This window comes from Bombina bombina, chromosome 2, assembly GCF_027579735.1.
Source record: "Bombina bombina isolate aBomBom1 chromosome 2, aBomBom1.pri, whole genome shotgun sequence".
NCBI lineage: Eukaryota > Metazoa > Chordata > Amphibia > Anura > Bombinatoridae > Bombina > Bombina bombina.
In genome coordinates, this window is record NC_069500.1 from 524,930,833 (window position 1) to 524,954,849 (window position 24,017).

At 39.7% G+C, this 24,017-nt stretch overlaps 1 protein-coding gene across 1 annotated transcript in view; it reads right to left on the reverse strand.

The window, feature by feature from the left end:
• LRP10 (LDL receptor related protein 10) overlaps positions 1 to 19,969 on the reverse strand; it is a 31,071-nt gene extending 11,102 nt beyond the window's left edge. Inside the window, exons 1-4 of the mRNA XM_053702308.1 lie at positions 19,767 to 19,969; positions 6,694 to 6,729; positions 5,427 to 6,585; positions 5,220 to 5,349 (exon numbers count right to left, since the gene is read on the reverse strand). Of these exons, the coding sequence (XP_053558283.1) occupies positions 5,220 to 5,349; positions 5,427 to 6,585; positions 6,694 to 6,729; positions 19,767 to 19,806 (1,365 nt within the window). The 5' untranslated portion in view covers positions 19,807 to 19,969. The remainder of the gene's footprint in view (positions 1 to 5,219; positions 5,350 to 5,426; positions 6,586 to 6,693; positions 6,730 to 19,766) is intronic.
• Positions 19,970 to 24,017: the final 4,048 nt, after the last annotated feature.

Here is a 24,017-nt window from a genome sequence, read left to right on the forward strand (position 1 = left end):
TATGACACATGTTGTCAAAATACTGAATATTTCATTCAAAATGGTCTGGCTCATAAAAATCCTAGACTGACGTCTACACCTTATACTTGTGTACTGGGGATGCCCAGTATCAATGTTTATTTGTTTATTGTTTCTGTGTATTTGCATCCCAGATGTATTATGCATTACATTTACTTTTCATTTGTTTGTTGTATTCTGATTTAATGCACATTAAATTACAGTGTTTTTCACTTTAAGAGATACACTTGCATATATTTCTTTGATACATTGTTTGGTAGTGCGGAGACACTTATACCCACTTTTATTGTTATACTGAGGTGTTTATTCTGGAGTACACCTTAGTCCCGAGCATTTCTACTTCATATTATTAGTGCTTATCCACAACTCTATATAATATATAAGTAGGTTACAAATAACCAATTGCCTAAGCATGTAAATAGGTGGAACAGACATTTACATGTGTTATTAAGGGCCCCAGAAACTGGTGTGACGGTATTTCTTATAAGAATAATACATCTTATTTAGTTAAATTTTATTAAAAAAAAATATCTAAATTTTAAAAATTATTGTCTCACATAATATGTTAATTTATTGCATAAATGAAGAAACATAGTGTAATTGCAAGGTGTTTACTGTCCCTTTATAGATTACTTATTTGGTCTTAAAGGGATATGAAACTCAATTTTTTTCTTTCATGATTTAGAAAGAGCACGCAAATGTAAACAACTCTCTGACTTCTATGATCTAATGTGCTTCATTCTCTTGATATTCTTTGCTGAAAAGCATATCTAGATAGGCTCAGTAGCTGCTGATTGGGGGTTGCACATAGATGCCTCTTGTGATTGGCTCACCCATGTGCATTGCTATTTCTACAACACAGGATATCTAAAGAATGAAGCAAATTACATAACAGAAGTAAATGTAAATGTTTAAAATTGTATTCTCTATTTGAATCATGAAAGAAAAAAATGGGTTTAATGTCCCTTAAATGTTACCTGTCATTCAGATAGCGCAAACAAAAAACAATAAAAAAAATAAATAAAAAAAACTTTCCAATTTACTTTTATTATCAAATTTGCTTATTTATTCTTGGTATCCTTTGGTGAAGGAGCATAAATGAACTAGACTGAGCACAGTATTCTAGAATATTTACTTAGGCCTGTGTGCAGCAATCTCAACACCAGGGGTTAGTTTGTTAAACGGACATTAAACTTTTTTTTTTTTTTATTGCATTGTATAATTAAGAACATAATGTCAAAACACCTGCATGTGAAGTAAGCTGTGCTTTAAACTGTAAATCTACATTATTTTGTTGGCTATGAGGGGCATACCCCTAAATAAACAATGTACGCTGCATATTTTATCAGTATGCAATAATTAAAAGGACACTAATATAAAAAAATTAAATTATCTTTCAAACTCCCTGTCACACCCTGGGATTGAACCTGGGACCTCAGCTTCCTGGGCTGTTGCTTTTGCTATGCGCTATCCGTGCAACTGGACTGCAGTCTGTTTCTTTTGCCTAGTTAGCTTTTGTTTTCCTGCACTTTGGCTCATCTGCCTGTAGCTGCAGGTAATTGGCAATTACTCTCAGCTGATATAAACCAGCTCTTCTAGCAGTCATTGCCTGTTTATTGAGTTTCTAGTCAGAGTGTGCTGTTTATTGCTATTTTGGAACGCTCACTGTTACAGATTTGGATTCTGGGCTCTGCCTTTTTCTCTGCCCATTGGTACTTCTTTGGATCTGCGGTTTTCTTTGATCTTGGAACTGGACTTTGACTACGCTTTGCTTTAACCCCTTCTACCTCGCTGGATTGTTTGCCTTACTGTTGCTGCCCTGGATTATCTGTGAATACGCTCAAGTCTGACCTCTAGTGACTATTTCTTGTACTACCGGATTGTATCCTTTTGCAGAACTAGTTTTCCTTGCTCAGTATCACCAGATTGAATTAGTACTGTACAGTCCGGACTGCATCCAGAGCTTCAGGCTGGTTGTTATTCCTATCTCAACCTTAATCTCTGGCTTACTCCATACCGTACTTATACTTTGTGTAGGTACTGTATTTTACTGCCCGTCTCTCCATCTAAAACTGAGGCAGGCGTGACACTCCCTTCTTCAAAAGGGTTAATGTGGTCAAATATGTACTAGAACATCCAGACAAGGACACAGCCAGTGACTGGAGCACAACTTTGTGTGTTTAACCACTTTGCAAGGGTTAATCACATAGTAAAATACAGGAATTTATTTAAAAATGGACACATTTTCCACTAGAATGTCCCTTTGGTTGATTTAATTTTGAATGTAATGTACCTTTAAACCTCATTGAACACGACATAGATACATTGCAGCTATTTACTTATATAGAAATATTGGGCATTAATGAACTAAAGCTTTCCTCTCTAGCGAGATTATGACGTGTATGTAGCTATACAGAGTTCTGCATGTGAAGGAGAGGACATGCACACTCGCTTCATACAGGATAGGAGCACACCACAACAAAAAAATGGCATTGGGATACAACCTCAGGTTGTATAAAATGTCCCTTTTACTTTTTTAGTTCCAGCACTTCAAGGGACATGAAACCCCCATTTGTTCTTTCACGATTTAGATAGAACACACGGTTTTAAGCAACTTTCTAATTTACTTCTATTATCAGATTTTCTTTGTTCACTTTGTATCTTTTGCTGAAAAAAGCTGAGGAGCATGCACGTGTCTGGAGCACTATATAGCAGCAGTTTTGCAAGAATGTTATCTATTTGCACGCGCTCTATTACCTGCCATGTAGTGCTCCCGACACCTACCTAGGTATCTCTTCAACAAAGAATAATTGTAATAATAATTAGATAATATATGTAAAGTGGAAACGTTTTTCTAAATTGTATGCTCTGTCTGAATCACAAAAGAAAAATATTGGGTTTCATATCCCTTTAAGATGACATATGTGCATGTTCATCGGAAATGAAACCCAATTGTTTTTTTCTTTCATGATTTAGATAGGGCATACAATTTTAAACAATATTCCAATTTACTGCTTTTTGCTAACTTGCTTCATTCTCTTGATATCATATCTAAAAAGGCTCAGCAGATGCTGATTGGTGGTTTATTCAACAAAGGATACCTAAAGAATGAAGCAACTTAGATAATAGAAGAAAATTGGAATGTTTAAAATTGTATTCTCTCTCTGAATCATGGAATAAAACATTTGGGTTTCATGTCCCTTTAAGACTTCTAAAAATGTTGATTATTCATTTTAGAAGTCTTAAGTAACATTTTATATTCATCTAGGCATTCACATAAACACAATACAGTTACAAAGGCCAAATGTTCAGTCATACCCCTTTTTCCAAAGGAACTTCTATTTCAAGGTGCCAACTTTTGCACAACAGTAGTGTGCATAGTGGCCAAAATATATAAACTTCCACTTATTCAAAGAGTACGGGTGCAGAAATGTGCCCAGCAACAGTATATGTGTATAAAGGGTCAGTATATACACACAGATTACACTAATGTAGGACAATATGAAACATACACAATTATAAAAAAACTAAAGAATGTGTACATTTACAGTGGATATAAAAAGTCTACACACCCCTGTTAAAATGTCAGGTTTCTGTGATGTAAAAAAAATGAGACAAAGATTAATCATTTCAGAACTTTTTCCACCTTTAATGTGACCTATAAACTGTACAACTCAATTGAAAAACAAACTGAAATCTTTTAGGTGAAGGGAAATAAAAAAATAAAATAATATGGTTGCATAAGTGTGAACACCCTTTTATAACTGGGGATGTAGCTGTGTTCAGAATTAAGCAATCACATTCAAAATCATGTTAAATAGGAGTCAGTACACACCTGTTATCATTTAAAGTGCCTCTGATTAACCCCAAATAAAGTTCAGCTGTTCTAGTAGGTCTTTCCTGACATTTTGTTAGTCGCATCCTACAGCAAAAGCCATGGTCCGCAGAGAGCTTCTAAAGCATCTCATTGTTAAAAGGTATCAGTCAGGAGAAGGGTACAAAAGAATTTCCAAGGCATTAGATATACCATGGAACACAGTGAAGACAGTCATCATCAAGTGAAGAAAATATGGTGCAACAGTGACATTACCAAGAACTGGATGTCCCTCCAAAATTGATGAAAAGACGAGAAGAAAACTGGTCTGGGAGGCTGCCAAGAGGACTACAGCAACATTAAAGGAGCTGCAGGAATATCTGGCAAGTACTGGCTGTGTGGTACATGTGACAACAATCGTCCGTATTCTTCATATGTCTGGGCTATGGGGTAGAGTGGCAAGACGGAAGCCTTACAAAAAAAAAATCCAAGCCCGACTAAATTTTGCAAAAACACATCTGAAGTTTCCCAAAAGCATGTTGCAAAAGTTGTTATGGTCTGATGAAACCAAAGTTGAACTTTTTGGTCATAATTCCAAAAGATATGTTTGGCGCAAAAACAACACTGCATATCACCAAAAGAACACCATACCCACAGCGAAGCATGGTGGTGTGAGCATCATGCTTTGGGGCTGTTTTTCTTCAGCTGGAACTGGGGCCTTAGTCAAGATAGAGGGAATAATGAGCAGTTCCAAATACCAGACAATATTGGCACAAAACGTTTAGGCTTCTGCTAGAAAGCTGAACATGGAGAGGAACTTCATATTTCAGCATGACAACGACCCAAAGCATACATCCAAATCAACAAAGGAATGGCTTCACCAGAAGGAGATTAAAGTTTTGGGATGGCCCTGCCAGAGCCCAGACCTGAATCCAATTCAAAATCTGTGGGGTGATCTGAAGAGGGCTGTGCAAAGGAGATGCCCTCGCATTCTGACAGATTTAGAGTGTTTTTGCAAAGAAGAGTGGGCAAATCTTGCCAAGTCAAGATGTGCCTTGCTGAAAAACTCATACCCAAAAAGACTGAGTGCTGTAATAAAATCAAAAGGTGCTTCAATAAAGTATTAGTTTAAGGGTGTTCACACTTATGCAACCATATTATTTTAGTTTTTTATTTCTATTTTCCTTTACCTAAAAGATTTCAGTTTGTTTTTCAATTGAGTTGTACAGTTTATAGGTCACATTAAAGGTGGAAAAAGTTCTGAAATGATTTATCTTTGTCTTTTTTTACATCACAGAAACCTGACATTTTAACAGGGGTGTGTAGACTTTTTATATCCACTGTAGATTATTGTATTAACAAACATGTGATGCACACAAACACTTACGTCACTTGGGCTTTCAGTGGGGAAGTTTTCCACAGGAGGGATAGCTCCCTGTGCAATCAGTTGGCCATAGGATGGTGGAGCCTGCTGCTGGATCAGCTCTGCATCTACCCGTGAGAGCGGAGCAAATACGCTGTAAAGAGAGTATAGGAAGTGATTAACATGTATCGACAGTCATACTTAGTGTATCCCTCCATGACCCCTCCTCACCTGTACTCCCGTGCTCTTGTGGTATACAGCCTGCATGTACAACCTAGAGCCACCACCAGAAGAGTAGCGCATATAAGGCTCCCAATAATTGCGGCAGCTATGACCTTTCGGGGTAGTATGTATCCACAGTCCCTCTCATCACTTCCATCTCTACAGTCTGCTTGTCCATCACAAACCCATGCTTCGTACACACACCGCTCCAGGTCACAGTGGAAGCCTCCAGGTTGACAGCCTAGGCAGCCCTTCTCATCTGTACCATCCTGGCAGGAGGTTTGGTAATTGCATCGTTCTCCAATAGGGTAACATGCTCGACCAGAGGCACAAGGAAAGTGTCCTTCTGGGCAGATTGTACAGTTTATTTCATCTCTTCCATTGGCACAGTCCCATGATCCATCGCACTGCTGAGCATCAGTGAAGCAGCCACCACCCTCCTCAGTTCCAGCATCCCACAAAAGTCCTGGGCTGGAGCCACATGGATGGTCCCATGGCAAACAGTAACCACGTACACGGTAAGTGGCATTGAAACCCCTGGTCCGAAATGATAAGCCTGAATCCCATAAGCTAGGGTTATTAGATGGAGAAAAGCGAGAACGAGATAAAAAGGAGTCAAAAAGGTCTGGGGTTTGAGGGCCATGTCCATGGTCGACTTTTCTAGCAGAGACAGGAAAGTCTGATCTAGGAAATTTGGAGCTGGAACTATGAGTAACAGAAGAGTCCAAGCCAGGGAATCTGAGTGCATCGGAACTGTAGTGATAAACAACCATGACCCTCCCTCCTACAGACTCTACTGTGACTGCCTTTCCATTGCTCTGGTGATCCAAGGCACGGAGGATGTGTAGGGAAACTCCAGGGCCTCCCTCATACACGACAAGGGCATCAGAATTCAAGAGTTGCAAGGCTGAGAATTTGAGGTAAAGACCACGGCCATCTCCAGAGTCAATGATCCACCGACAGGAGCTGGGAACAGGGTAAGGTACAGGTCCTGGATAGCCAGGAGTTGAAAACACTCCATAGAAGTTTTGTAGGGTGAAACTGCACTGGGAAGAGCAGCCATGCTCATCAGACTGATCGTCACAATCATACAATCCATCACAGCGAGCAGACAGAGGCAAGCAAGCTGAGCTACAGTAAAAATAACCTGGTGGGCAGGGAGAGGGGTCTTGTATATCAAAGAGAGAGAGAGATAAATGAACATTACATTAATATGCTTCCATAAAACAACATACATGTATACAATCCAAATGCAACATTTTAATGTTATACTCACCATAAAGGCTATCTCCTTCTGTCAGCATCAGCAACCCTGGGAAAGACAAAAAGTAAAAGTGCTATAAGGGGTGAAAGCAGAGGAGCTTTTTTAGCTTGTTCACAACTGAATATGTATGTAATGCATACTGTCATGTGGTTCCATAAAGACCCACACAAACCTCAGAAATGTAACATTAAGAAACTGTATGTACAGCCGCATGTAAAAGAGGGGCAACTCTACACTCTAGTGCATGTCATGTTTGATCCTGGGAAAGGACAGTAAAAGTATCTGTCACTCCACCCTCACTTTATAGTGAAGAGACCACAGAAAGGAAATAGAATCTACTCTTTCAAAATGAAGTCACTAGACTCCATTTATGACATGGTTTATGTGAAAATGGCAGCTTTCTAACACTTAAGGCAAGACAGTTACAATATACATGTTAAAAGGATTTCAATCTAAACGTATCTCACAAAATATAAGTACATACTCCCATAATATGTATACAATATATAAGGAGGCACTCACTGGTCTTTTCCAATAGAGAAGTTTAATAAGCGTGAAGTTTCAGGGACACACTTCCCTTCCTCTGACAAACAAACACAGCAAGCAAGTGGCATTTTGAAACCGCATAAACCCCACCCCCAGTGAGTGCAAAATTGGGGCGGGGTTTAAGCGGTTTAAAAATACTGCTTACTTTGTTGTATGTCTGAGGAAGGGGAGTGTCCCCCCGAAACGTCACACTTATTAAACTTCACTATTGGAAAAGACCAGTGAGTGTCTCCTTATATTCTATGTATTGAATCGTTGGCACCCTGGCACTTCTGCATTGAGGTGAGAGTGCTCTTTTTGGGAATATATATATCCCTGATGTAACTGAGAAAATAAAAATGTAATGATCCCGCTGGTGTGATATACACACACACATCAGGGACAGGGGGTTTATAGCTTGTTTAATATACACACATCAAGGACAGGGGGTAGAAGGCTGGTGTGATATACAGACATCAGGGACAGGTGGTTTATGGCTGGTGTGATATACAGACATCAGGGACAGGGGGGTTTAGGGCTGGTGTAATACACACATCAGGGACAGGGGGTTTATGGCTGGTGTGATATACACACACACACATCAGGGACAGGGGGTAGAGGGCTGGTGTGATATACAGACATCAGGGACGGGGGGGGGGGGGTTAGGGCTGGTGTGATACACACATCAGGGACAGGGGGGTTTACGGATGATGTAATAGACACACATCAGGGACAGGGGGGTTTACGGATGGTGTAATATACACACACATCAGGGACAGGGGGGTTTACGGATGATGTAATAGACACACATCAGGGACAGGGGGGTTTACGGATGGTGTAATATACACACACATCAGGGACAGGGGGGGTTTATGGATGGTGTAATATACACACACATCAGGGACAGGGGGGTTTACGGATGGTGTAATATACACACACATCAGGGACAGGGGGGTTTACGGATGGTGTAATATACACACACATCAGGGACAGGGGGGTTTACGGATGGTGTAATATACACACACATCAGGGACAGGGGGTTTATGGCTGGTGTGATATACAGACATCAGGGACGGGGGGGGGGGTTACGGCTGGAGTAATATACACACATCAGTGACTCCAAGTTTGTGTATCATATCTCTGGAGTATTGCATTTATACTCTGTCACACGTGCACTATACAGTAACAGCTGTGCTGACATCCCAACAAGTATTGATACAGACATCAGGGACAGGAGGGGGGTTTAGGGATGGTGTAATTAATATATATATATATATATATATATATATATATATATATATATATATATATATATATATATATATATATATATACATACACACTAATCAGGGACAGGGGTTAGAGGGCCGGTGTAATATACAGACATCAGGGACAGGGGGGGGGGGGGTGTTAGGGCTAGTGTGATATACACACATCAAGGAAAGGGGGGGTTTACGGGTGGTGTAATATACACACACATCAGGGACAGGGGGGTTTATAACTGGTGTGATATACACACACATCAGGGACTGGAGGGGGATTTAGGGCTGGTGAAATACACACACATCAGGGACAGGGGGGTTTAGGGTTGGTGTGATATACAGACATGAGGGACAGGGGGGTTTAGGGCTGGTGTGATATACAGACATGAGGGACAGGGGGGTTTAGGGCTGGTGTGATATACAGACATGAGGGACAGGGGGGTTTAGGGCTGGTGTGATATACAGACATGAGGGACAGGGGGGTTTAGAGCTGGTGTGATATACAGACATGAGGGACAGGGGGGTTTAGGGCTGGTGTGATATACAGACATGAGGGACAGGGGGGTTTAGGGCTGGTGTGATTTACAGACATGAGGGACAGGGGGGTTTAGGGCTGGTGTGATATACAAACATGAGGGACAGGGGGGTTTAGGGCTGGTGAAATACACACACATCAGGGACAGGGGGGTTTAGGGTTGGTGTGATATACAGACATGAGGGACAGGGGGGTTTAGGGCTGGTGTGATATACAGACATGAGGGACAGGGGGGTTTATGGCTGGTGTGATATACAGACATGAGGGACAGGGGGGTTTAGGGCTGGTGTGATATACAGACATGAGGGACAGGGGGGTTTAGGGCTGGTGTGATATACAGACATGAGGGACAGGGGGGTTTAGGGCTGGTGTGATATACAGACATGAGGGACAGGGGGGTTTAGGGCTGGTGTGATATACAGACATGAGGGACAGGGGGGTTTAGGGCTGGTGTGATATACAGACATGAGGGACAGGGGGGTTTAGGGCTGGTGTGATATACAGACATGAGGGACAGGGGGGTTTAGGGCTGGTGTGATATACAGACATGAGGGACAGGGAGGTTTAGGGCTGGTGTGATATACAGACATGAGGGACAGGGGGGTTTAGGGCTGGTGTGATATACAGACATGAGGGACAGGGGGGTTTAGGGCTGGTGTGATATACAGACATGAGGGACAGGGGGGTTTAGGGCTGGTGTGATATACAGACATGAGGGACAGGGGGGTTTAGGGCTGGTGTGATATACAGACATGAGGGACAGGGGGGTTTAGGGCTGGTGTGATATACAGACATGAGGGACAGGGGGGTTTAGGGCTGGTGTGATATACAGACATGAGGGACAGGGGGGTTTAGGGCTGGTGTGATATACAGACATGAGGGACAGGGGGGTTTATGGCTGGTGTGATATACAGACATCAGGGACAGGGGGGTTTAGGGCTGGTGTGATATACAGACATGAGGGACAGGGGGGTTTATGGCTGGTGTGATATACAGACATCAGGGACAGGGGGGTTTATGGCTGGTGTGATATACAGACATCAGGGACAGGGGGGTTTATGGCTGGTGTGATATACAGACATCAGGGACAGGGGGTAGAGGGCTGGTGTGATATACACACATCAGGGACAGAGGGTAGAGGGCTGGTATGATATACACACACATCAGGGACAGGGGGGTTTATGGCTGGTGTGATATACACACATCAGGGACAGGGGGGTTTATGGCTGGTGTAATATACACACATTAGGGACAGGGGGTTTATGGCTGGTGTAATATACACACACATCAGGGACAGGGGGGTTTATGGCTGGTGTGATATACAGACATGAGGGACAGGGGGGTTTATAGCTGGTGTGATATACATATAAGTTTATAAAGAGCAGCGCCAGGTATTATTCCCCAAAGCTCCCTCACAAGTAATTTTCCCTATAATTACCTTAAATAATACACAATAACAAAAATCAATAGTAGTTTGGGAGCGCTAAAAGCTAAATGAGAAAAGTCTGGAAACTGATATATATTGTATCAAAAATATATTTATTAAAATAATATAAAACATGTATATAACATTTAGAATAGATTGTGGGACGTCTCCCTTTGTAGTTTAAGAACAGGTAAAATTTACTGCATCAAGAGAACACTTTTGTATATTTCTCTAAGAGATTCCACCTAGGTTTTTCATTTTCACCTTAAATCAATTATCTTTTAATTTCCACCTTAATTCTGATACTAAGTAGTCGTAAGAAATTTCTCAGATATTATATCGTTTCCTACTTTTGTATTGTTACTTTGTATCAGATGGAAACAATTTACATTTCATAGTCCAATAAATTGTTATTTCAGTTGTTATCTTTTTGTAGCAATGTCTTTTGGTGTATAATGTATAAACAGAGTTGTCTGTACTCAGTAAAAATTGATATTTTTTGATGGGGCTTACCGGTTCTTCTGACACGTCTGTGTCTGATGGTATCTCGGTCTCTCTTACCGGTTTTTTCTTTTGTGTCTCTCCTCCCTGTATACTGTAGGTATCTCCGATATCGAGAATAGAAACCTAGACCACGCTCCTGCGTGTATGGGTTTCTATTCTCGATATCGGAGATACCTACAGTATACAGGGAGGAGAGACACAAAAGAAAAAACCGGTAAGAGAGACCGAGATACCATCAGACACAGACGTGTCAGAAGAACCGGTAAGCCCCATCAAAAAATATCAATTTTTACTGAGTACAGACAACTCTGTTTATAAATTATACACCAAAAGACATTGCTACAAAAAGATAACAACTGAAATAACAATTTATTGGACTATGAAATGTAAATTGTTTCCATCTGATACAAAGTAACAATACAAAAGTAGGAAACGATATAATATCTGAGAAATTTCTTACGACTACTTAGTATCAGAATTAAGGTGGAAATTAAAAGATAATTGATTTAAGGTGAAAATGAAAAACCTAGGTGGAATCTCTTAGAGAAATATACAAAAGTGTTCTCTTGATGCAGTAAATTTTACCTGTTCTTAAACTACAAAGGGAGACGTCCCACAATCTATTCTAAATGTTATATACATGTTTTATATTATTTTAATAAATATATTTTTGATACAATATATATCAGTTTCCAGACTTTTCTCATTTAGCTTTTAGCGCTCCCAAACTACTATTAATTTTTGTTATGGTGTGATATACAGACATGAGGGACAGGGGGGTTTATGGCTGGTGTGATATACAGACATGAGGGACAGGGGGGTTTATGGCTGGTGTGATATACAGACATGAGGGACAGGGGGGTTTATGGCTGGTGTGATATACAGACATCAGGGACAGGGGGGTTTATGGCTGGTGTGATATACAGACATGAGGGACAGGGGGGTTTATGGCTGGTGTGATATACAGACATGAGGGACAGGGGGGTTTATGGCTGGTGTGATATACAGACATGAGGGACAGGGGGGTTTATGGCTGGTGTGATATACAGACATGAGGGACAGGGGGGTTTATGGCTGGTGTGATATACAGACATGAGGGACAGGGGGGTTTATGGCTGGTGTGGTATACAGACATCAGGGACAGGGGGGTTTATGGCTGGTGTGATATACAGACATCAGGGACAGGGGGTAGAGGGCTGGTGTGATATACACACATCAGGGACAGAGGGTAGAGGGCTGGTATGATATACACACACACACACACATCAGGGACAGGGGGGTTTATGGCTGGTGTGATATACACACACATCAGGGACAGGGGGGTTTATGGCTGGTGTGATATACACACATCAGGGACAGGGGGGTTTATGGCTGGTGTAATATACACACATTAGGGACAGGGGGTTTATGGCTGGTGTAATATACACACACATCAGGGACAGGGGGGTTTATGGCTGGTGTAATATACACACACATCAGGGACAGGGGGGTTTACGGCTGGTGTAATATACACACACATCAGGGACAGGGGGGTTTACGGCTGGTGTAATATACACACACATCAGGGACAGGGGGGTTTACGGCTGGTGTAATATACACACATTAGGGACAGGGGGTTTACGGCTGGTGTAATATACACACATTAGGGACAGGGGGTTTACGGCTGGTGTAATATACACACATCAGGGACAGGGGGGCTTACGGCTGGTGTAATATACACACATCAGGGACAGGGGGGCTTACGGCTGGTGTAATATACACACACATCAGGGACAGGGGGTTTACGGCTGGTGTAATATACACACATCAGGGACAGGGGGGTTTATAACTGGTGTGATATACACACACACACACACACACATCAGGGGCAGGGGGTACAGGGCCGGTGTGAAACACACACATCAGGGACAGGTGGTTTACGGGTCGTGTGATATACAGACATCAGGGACTGGAGGGGGGTTTAGGGCTGGTGTGATATACAGACATCAGGGACAGGGGGGTTTAGTTATCATTTGTTGAAAAGCATACCAGGAGCAGCAATGCATTACTGGAGCTAGATGCAGATTGGTGGATATATATATATATATATATATATATATATATATATATATATATATATATATATATATATATATATATAGTCATTGACTCATCCAATGTTTTCAGCTAGCTCCAAGTAATGCATTGTTTCTCCTTCAATTAAAGATACCAAGAGAATAAAGCAAAATTAATAATAGAAATAAATTGGGAAGTTGCTTAAAATCGTATGACCTATCTGAATTATGAAAGAAAATGTTGGGTTTTATGTCCCTTTAAGAAGCAGGGGCCGCTGCAGGGTTCCTCACACAAGACAATGTGTCAGAAGCTGCAAATGCAACTTGATAAATTCTCCCCCTTGAATGGGGACTAAATAATGAAAATCCAGTTTGTAGATTAGTGTAATAAACAATTCTGAGACAGGGCTTTCAAGCTGACATAATGAAGATATACATATCCACATCAGAGAAAAGGACTTGCATAATAAACACACACAGATCCAAGACGAGGTTTGTAATTAACACCTCATTTTTGTTAGACTTATCTGTGACATTTGCATCTATAGAATACAATGGCTTTGGACTTTCATACTAAAACGCATGCGAGTTGGCAGAGACAAATAACTTACTCTAACATCACTGATGGGGCTTTAGTGCCTGTATAATAAATTGTCCTAAGAATGGACAACTCGGGTACAGGAGTCAAAGGGACGTGAAAGTATTTTCACATTGATGCAAAAGACAATTGTCACTAGTATGTTTACCCGATATCCCTTTATTGTGGCCAATTATGGCAAGCTGCACTACACAATCAATGTCTAGTATATAGCTGGTTTAGGTCTTTTGCAGCATTTAAATAGAAACCAAGGGTACAGAATCTTTTTTCAGCAACTCAAAAAAAGCACAAAAGCAAGAGGTTTTATGTCCCTCTAACACTCTGGTGTGATACACACAATGGTCTTGTGATATGTACAATAAATAAACCTCAAAGACAGAAACTTGTGTGTATGTGGGGAGGGGGGGGGTAATAATATGTGGGAGGCTCAGAGACAGGGATTTGAAACCAATGAATTTATCACACACCACAAAGGTTTAACTCAGAGTAATAAACTTACTCCTTAGAGACAGTAGCTTAGGTACTAGTGTAAAACACACTTCCCAGCAAAGAGTAGGCAAATGGTGGAATAAAATAACACAGCTGAGTGGAATGGATGAAAAATATATGCACAGTATGGGGTCTCAGTAACACATAAACAATGCTAAGTACACAGTTTCATGGATTAATAGCGCAACAATGGATCACCGTACTCGAGGTTCCCTTTACAATCTCGATTTTGCCACCCCATCCACAACTGCTAGAAAGGCGACTGCAGACTACTTCCCCATCACCAGCTAAACGTGCCACCACTTGCATGCATAATAAAATCACAGGGAACAAGGAAGTCCCGCAGATGCAGGGTTCTCCTTGTTAATAAATAGACGTGTGCATTCAAAGTTTTCAGATATCACTGAATGCAAAAGAAGGCAGCTCTTTGTTCTGTTCAACTATTTCTAAAACCAAATTTATATTTGTGAAACAACAACACACTAAAATCTGGATTAACGCAGATTTTAGCGTGTTGCTGTTTCACAAGTATAAATTAGGCTCCCAAAATAGCCAAACAGAATGAAGGGCCGCCGCCTTCCGCATTTAGAGGTATCCGAAACCTCTCAATCCACCTGTCTATTAATAAGTCTGCAGCTGGAGGAAGGGCGTTAAAAGCCAAAATTTCCATCCCTATTTAACTTACAGGGACATAAGACTGTAATTTAAAATGAGAGGTAGCATACTTGTGCAAGATGCGGTAAAAATGGCAATAACTTGCGGGAGCTCTAATGGAACCCCTATCTCTTCCTGGTTTTTGATAGAGTGACATTTGAATGGGAAGATTTCCCTCTTTCAAATGGAGGAGTCAATTTCCTCCCTAGGATGCAACTGATCACCTACCCCACTAGAGACTATAGACCCCTATCGCTACACTGGGTCACAACCCTGTCTAATTTTCAGGTGATCACTTGCCCAAAGTAAACATCTATGCTAGGTTTTACAAGGGGTGGTAATTTTAAAGCCTCTACCTCCACCTAAATAAAACACACAGGTGTATAAGACCTCAGACTGGATCCCGTTGCCATAAGAATAGCAATCCTTACATATTTACCATATAGAGGTAGTGGCTCCAAAGGAGCCTGTATCCCCCTAAACACAGCATACTACAAACAATAACTCCCACATTAAAAGGTAATTGACCAATTTTCTAAATGAGGCGTCTCATACCCCTTTAAATAGCAAGTTATTACCATAAAAAGAGCATTCATCTATATTGTTGGTGCCTTTTAATTTGGTCCGAGCTTTAAATAAATATGCACAACGGGAAAAGTGACCTCTCATGTTAGAGAAGAGGCCTGCTTTCCCTTAACCTTATTTTGTTGTGTTGTTGATATAACTTTATTAGTTTGGAGAAAGAGCTATCAATCAAAACAAGTACAAGAACTGGGTGAATGTAAACATTACATTTTGCACAATTTTACATAATTTTTAGCTCACCTATTTTATGTTTTGTTTGTAATATGTTTTGCTATACTGAGTCTGTACAGGCGTGAGAGCATACATACATTGTCCAAATGGGTTAAACCCTTCCTTTGCGAAATAAGAATTATCAGTAATTTTCCATTGCATCTTATTTCCATTCCAATATTCTTCACATAGAAGGAAATGTACACACACACACACAGAAATACATATTGCAAAATAAAAATAACATTTCCTTCCACGTGAAGAACATTGTAATGTAAAGTATTAATATTAAAAACACAATAAAATGTATTAAAATTAAATACAAATATTTAATGTTTCAAGGTATTTAACTGGAAAGGATTCAACAGGGTATATAAAGTATGTGTTACACATAAATACAATACACATACATATACTTAGACTTATACACACACGATTGCCCTTTCCAGTCAAATACCTTATCTCTTTTAACCTTTGTATTATTAATATTTATATTAATTTTTTTTATCAGAAATTGTATATATGATTGTAATAATTTATTTTAATGTGTTTTTGATGTGTTTGGCAAACTTTTTTTTTTTTTTAAAACCTCATTTAGGTCTTCAGGCATACTTATCTGTTGATAGCAAAATTTGTTTGCACTGAAGTGCAGCTGTTTAACTTTCAACTTGTAATATGCTCCCTAGTTAACACAGTTGCAAAATTGCTTATCACATCCCCCTCTAGCATAAGTGTATCACTTGCAATCTAGCCCAATATGTATATAAATATTTGTGTATGGATATACTAATATTTATTTTAGGGAATGGCCAAAAGTTTATGGGTCCTAGATTTTGAACAAATTTGTTGAGGCCTAGCTTAATATTAGTTTAAATTTTAGCTGGGTGGTGTGCCCATTAAGGGCCAGATTATGAGTGGAAGGGTAACAGTTACGCACAACAGAAATGGGGTTTATCGTGGGCGTTTGCGTGCGTCGGGTTTTCTTTCGTATTACAAGTAAAATGTAAACAAGATTGCTTTAGCGCAATTGAAGTTAATTGTCGTTGGGATAGTGCGTCCTAAGACCTATGGTTAACTGTTTCGCAAAACAAAAAAGTGTCACAAACACATCAAAAATAGATTTAAAAGTACAGTTACACTTATATCAACACTATCTGATAAAAAAAAATTAAAACCAATATTGCACAAAAAAGTTATAAGGATTCAAAGAAATTAGGTCTCGTGTTGGGGGGGAAAAAAGACAGGCAAAGGGCTTTAACATTTAGATATATACATGTCTAAATACGTATATATGTCAATATATATATATATATAAATATATATATATATATATATATATATATATATATATATATATATGTTATGTGTGTGTTTATACATATGTATTTATGTGACTGTATATATGTATTTACAGACAAAAATACACATGTACACACATATAGACATCATATTTATGCAATATTCATTTTATATAAAGTGTTATACTGTATATTTACTGTAAAGATTTTGCATTCTAATGTCTGCACATAACAGAATATGTTCTCTGTGTTTTTAAATAGATATTCCGATAGAGAGATGTATAGAGAGATAGAGAATGTGTGTGTGTGTGTATGTATGTATGTATGTATGTATATACATATATATACACATATATACACATATATACACATATATATATATATATATATATATATATATATATATACACACACACATACACAAATATATATATTTCTGAATAAATAGAACATTCTTTTATGTGAAGAACATTGGAATGTGAAATATTCATATTTTCATGTTGGTTTAGCGCACTTGAGAATATGGGCTTGCACGTGCGTAGAGTGTTAGTTTTTTTTTCTCCACTTTTTTTTGCTCCATTGACTTCTACGGGGGGGGGGGGGGAATAGGTTTTTACACATGTGATAGTCTAAGTTCGTTTTTTTATGCTTGTCGACTTATCGCGCAAGCAAAAACTGTTCACTTTCAACTTGTAATATGAGCACTACCCAACATGTGCATAAAGCCTAAGTTTAGCCCAGTTAAATAATGATCCACTTGTGAGCTAAATAGGTCCTAGAGAGAACACTGATATGTGCTCCCTTTTACTTTTGACGGCCTTAGGATGGGGAACCATAGCACTCCTGATGTTTCAGAACTACATTACCCATGATGCTTAGGCACTCTAAAGTCCAGATGAGTATCATGGGAGATGAGTATCATGGGAAATGTAGTTCTGAAACATCTGGAGGGCCAAGGTTCCCACTTTCTAAAGGCTCTTTCAGCTGCCTATACAAGTCACAGTAAAACTAAATGTGGAATAAATCAAACATAAATTATTAGTTACCTAACAAGTTGTCCCCGTCATAATATACTGCTGACCCTCTTCAGTTATAATATTACTAAATTAACTCCTCCATCCCCCTATAAATTGTGGAACAAATCGCAATAAACAACCTTAACCCCACTCAGCAATAGCTCCCAAAACCTAATCCCCTATATTAAGTGCAGTATTGTTACTACTTAAAGGGATATGAAACCAACATTTTCAGGATTCAGATAGAACATGTGATTTTAAACAACTTTCTTATTTACTTCTTTGATCAATGTTTCTTTGAACTCTTGGTATCTTTTATTGAAAAGCAGGGACGTATGCATAGGAGCCGGACCATTTCTGGAGCACTATATAGCAACAGTTTTGTAAGAATGTTATCAATTTGCAAGACCACTAGATGGCAGAACTATTTCCTGCCATGTAGTGCTCCAGATGTCGGTATATTTTCAAAAAAGACTGTCATGGGAATTAAGCAAATTTTATAAAAGTAAAGTGGAAACTTTAAAGGGACTGTCTAATCAAAATTAAAAACGGTTTATGATTCAAATAGGGCATGCAATTTTAAACAACTTTCCAAATTACTTTTATCATCAAATTTGCTTTGCTCTCTTGGTATTCTTTGTGTAAAGCTAGGTAGGCTCATATGCTAGTTTGTAAGTTGCCTCTTATCGCAGTGCATTTGACAGTTTGACACTGCTAGATCATGTGTGTCATATAGATAACATTTGTGCTCACTCCCGTGGAGTTATTTAAGAGCCAGCACTGATTAGCTAAAATGCATGTCAAAAGAACGGAGATAAGGGGGAAGTTTGCAGAGGCTTAGAAGCCAGGTAATCACAGAGGCAAAAAGTGTATTAATATAACTGTGTTGGTTATGCAAAACTGGCGAATGGGTAATGAAGGGATATCTATCTCTTAAACAATACAAAGTCTGGTGTAGACTGTCCCTTTAAAAATGGCATGCTCTGTCTGAATCACAAAAGAAAATGTTAGGTTTCATATGCCTTTAAAAAGGGTTTGCTGTTGCTGGTCTAAAGAGGCGGCTGAACAATGAATTTTCTAAACCTGAACAACAGATGATACCTTTTGATGTTATTGAGTTTATGTATTACTACTTAGTAACACACACTGGCTCTAAGGCAGTTAGATAACTACTATGTAACATTGTAACACACACAGGTTCTAACACAGCCTAGCGAGTACTCAGTAACATACATACATACTCAGTAACATACACACATACATACTCACACACTCAGTAACACACATACATACATACTCAGTAACACACATACATACACACTCAGTAACACACATACATACACACTCAGTAACACACATACATACACACTCAGTAACACACATACATACATACTCAGTAACACACATACATACATACTCAGTAACACACATACATATATACTCAGTAACACACATACATACATACTCAGTAACACACATACATACATACTCAGTAACACACATACATACATACTCAGTAACACACATACATACACACTCAGTAACACACATACATACACACTCAGTAACACACATACTCAGTAGCACACATACATACATACTCAGTAACACACATACATACACACTCAGTAACGCACATACACGGGCTCTAGTTAATTTAGTTTGGTGACTCACTAACAACAGTAGTTATAGTAAGACAAAAACATGTATTCTCACACAATCTTTAGTTGATCAATAGCACGAGCACACACAATAACAGTTCAGAATTTCTGTACCCCGACCAAACACACACACCCTGAGCTTGGGCCACGCGAGTTCACTGGTTGTGTAACACAGAGACACCGGCTGTGGGTTCAGTCGCTTCTGCAGTTTAGTGACTAGTAGGTAGGTAACACAAACAGAAAAGAGTTGCCAAAGACGCTGTCTTACCGCACAGGAACATTATCAGGAATAGACACACATTAGCCATTTTGTCCCTCTCTTCAATCTGTCATGTCGCTTGGACTCCCGGCTATGAGAAACTGTCTCTTTTTGGTGACAAAGTTTCTCTTAATCCTTCTACTAACACCCTAATTCTATCACTCTCTTTCTCTTCCTGCCTTTCTGTTTTTTCTCTTCACTTCCTTCTCCGAAACGCTGGTCTCTTCCGTCTCACTTTCTCCCCCTGCTGTCTCTCAGGTCTCACTGCACTACTCTCGTCCTACCAATTACTGCTCATATTGGTCACTGTAACTACTTTTCCACTGACTGAAACTATTTTCAGCCATGTTTTAATGTTAGTCATACAGTTGGCGCAAAACACCCATTCATCAATCTCTCCCAAACACTAGACAAATCCTTGCTTTCTTTTATTTAAAACTATTTAGTTACTCTGATGTCAGGTCAACTTTGTTCTTTTCTTACTAAGGTTTTTGACTTGTGTACATTTAATTCAGTAATAATGTGTTCAGAATAAAAATATTTATATTAGTTTATTAGTAGATACTTAAAATAAAACATGAGCTATGTTTTTTTTACCGTATATGAAAGATCGTTATAAATTATGTTAAATATATTTTTGCATTAAAATGGTTTATCAGTGCTATTTATTTTGATTTTTGAAACTAACAAGAAGAGCACAATTGGTCTGTGGGATAGAAGCTCATTGGCTAATAAGAATAACTAGCACAACTCTGTTGGTGGGTAGCAATTTTCCACAAACATAAAAACAAAAAGCTCAACATCTGATTTTTCCAAAAATAAAAAATATAACATACTAGTATTAAAGACCATTACATGGGCCCGTGGTCGGACTGTTATCCGATGGACATTTGACCGACTGACATTTGTGTGACGGATAATATTCCGACAGACAAATGGCTGTCGGATTACAGTCTGGCCACGAGATAGATAGATAGATAAGGATAGATACAGATCCAAAGACAGATAAAGATCAAAAAATAAACAGATACATAGAGAGATAGTTAAAAGCACGTCGCTGGGAGATGGGAACCATGGCTAGGTTCCCAGAGGCGGTTGCGGCGCCCGAGGCTCTGATAAGAACAGAGCACTCTAGAGCGTATCTGCCCTTGGCCGACGTCGGAACACAGTCTCTCGGACATATGTCTGAAGGACGAATGTGCTTCGTCATTCTGTCCCTTGGCATTTTGTCTGAGCACCACATGGGCCAAAATAACCTCTCCCTCCAAGAACCATTCTCTACCCTCTGATCCCCTCTCAATTTTTGTTTTCTGCAGCATAGCGTTTCCACCCGTTCCCACCCTTCTCAAGCAATGGTCTGCCCACCCGCCTCCCTCCTAACCCTCCCACGCCACCAACTTAGCAGCATAGTGGTCCCACTCGCTCCCGCCCCCCCTCCATTGATGATCTGCCCACCCGCCTCCCTCCTAACCCTCCCACACGAACAACTGGTTAGTCGCACACTGAGACCACCTGCCTCCCTCCTAACCCTCCCACGCCACTAACTTGTCAGTCGCACACTGAGACCACCCGCCTCCCTCCTAACCCTCCCACGCCACTAACTTGTCAGTCGCACCCTGAGACCACCCGCCTCCCTCCTAACCCTCCCACGCCACTAACTGGTCAGTCGCACACTGAGACCACCCGCCTCCCTCCTAACCCTCCCACGCCACTAACTTGTCAGTCGCACCCTGAGACCACCCGCCTCCCTCCTAACCCTCCCACGCCACTAACTTATCAGTCGCACACTGAGCCCATCTGCCTACCTCCTAACCCTCCCACCCCAGTAACTTGTCAGTCACACACTAAAAACACAAAGACGCGCCACTGATCCTCATGCGCCACTACTGATTGCAGTCTCCTCGCAGCAGGCAGCGGACACTGCTTCTTATGGCCGGGTATGTTTGTCTCGCGCTGCAGTCTCAAGGGAAACTACAATTATTGGCTATCAAGACAGATGCTCACAAAGGGATTACATCTACTTGTGTTAATAAGCACAGTAATCAATACTGCAACAAAATGTTTTACTTTATTTTCAACCTTATTAAAGGGATATGAAACCCAAAAAAATTCTTTAACAATTCAGATAGAAAATGCCATTTTAAACAACTTTTCAATTTAGTTCTTATCTCACTTGGTATCCTTTGTTGAAGGAGCAGTAATGCACTACTATGAGCTAGGTGAATGCAGTGGGTAAGCCAATAACATGATGCATATATGTGTAACCACCAATCAGCAGCTCCTGAGTCAACCTAGTTATCCCTTTCAACAAAGGATATCAAAAGAACAAAACAAACTAAATACTAGAAATAGATTGGAAAGTAGTTTAAAATCACATGCTCTATCTGAATCATGAAAGAAAATATTTGGGTTTCATATCCCTTTAAAACTCAGAGACATTGTAGTTAAAAAATGACATGCTCTAATTTGTTAGCACGTTATTTTAGAATTTTTGACTGTTAAAGTCTATGGCCTAGATTACGAGTGGAGCACAAAATTGCACGTTTTGCGAGTGCGATATTTGCGCTCCACTCAGTAATACCAGTGCACGCAAATGTGAGCTAGTATTAGCGCTGCGGAATCTGTTGGCGCTCTACAAATACCTCATAATAATAACATTACAAGTTCAGCGCAATGCGAACGTGTGTTCCAGAAACGTAACTCTGTTTAACCCGTTTGACAGAGCTAAACACAAAGTAAAAAGAAGAGAATTTAAATAAAAATAAAATGCTGCAAAGTTTAATTTCTACAGTATAATGCTGCTTTTTAAGACAGGATAACTTACTTAAAACATGGCGGTGCCCTTTGCTAATATTAAACTAAAACTTTACACTCCTATTTCTTAATATTTATACTAATAACAAAATTAAAAAAAATCTGCATATTATTCTCAGGTTAATCTTTGCTTTGAATACATAATTGTGTTTTGCATTTTTTTGGGGGGGTTTAGTGTCCCTTTTAACTTCTAAATTTTAAAAACGACGGTTTCCATTAAAAAAAAAAAGTTGCATTCCTTTATTCCATTAGCGCCCCATTTGCTATGTTGCCTTTGTTTAGCTGGTTAATGTATTTTTATCACGGAATTAGAGGTTATGCAGGAAGGATGGGTGGAGGTTTGTATAATTAAGCTTATGGCAGAACCTGTTTTTTTTGCTAGATGTGTGTTTCTTAGCGTGAAGCATTATTGTTTCATGTATCTGTTTCCTTGTCATTTTCAGATACATACAGATGTGTTGATAAAGCTTGTAAAGTTTTGACTTTGGGATTTCTGTGAAAGGTCATGAACAGGAATCAATGTTTTCATTCTTGCAAAACCAGAATAGAACCAGTGGTGGGGAATAACATAAAAAAGCAAAAATTGTTTCTAAATATATTACTAAAGTGTGTGTGTAAAAATGTAGTGTGTGTGGCTCCCCATACGCTCCAGAATATGCTGTCAGTATTTAGCGATGTCGGGCGCCGATAGGGGCAGATTTATTATGATGCGGGCGGACACGATCTGCTACATGCTGTCGGCATTTAACATTGCGCAAGCATTTCTAGTTAAATGCTTGTGCAATGCCGCCCCTTGCAGATTCGCCAATTGGGGGTGTCAATCAACCCGATCGTATCTGATTGGGCTGATTGCTGTCCGCCGCCTCAGAGGTGGTGGACGAGTTAAGAAGCAGCAGTCTTACGACCGCTGCTTCTTAACTTCCTCTTCAGGCGGACCTGAAGCGGAGTGGGTCAGAAGCAGCATCCACTGCTTCATAAAACAACCCCATAGTGTCAATTGTTTGGCTTCAGTAGAAAAGATAAGATAACGAAATACAAATTGGGTAGAAAAAAGTGAAAAGGTTAGGCATGTAAAGCCTACCATGTTTTTCGTTTCAGTTTTCATTATTAGAAAATCCGCATTTTTAAAAAAAATTACAGGAAAAGGGGACAGAATAAAAAATGAAGGTATTTTGCAAAGTTGTTTTAGTGCACATAATTAAGCATTTCATATTACATTCTCAGGGCCAGTTTACAAGTGCCGCGCTAAATAACTTTTTCGCTTGTGATAAGTAAAAATGTATTGCAGACGGGTTAGCTTGCGTATTACAAGTTGAAAGTAAAAAGTTAGAAAAACTTAGAAAAAAAGATAGAGAAACTGAGGCGCGGTAACTTCAGCATTTCAGATACTGTGACTACAATAACTTCTCTTCATAGACTTATATGGGAAACGCTATAAAAAAAAAA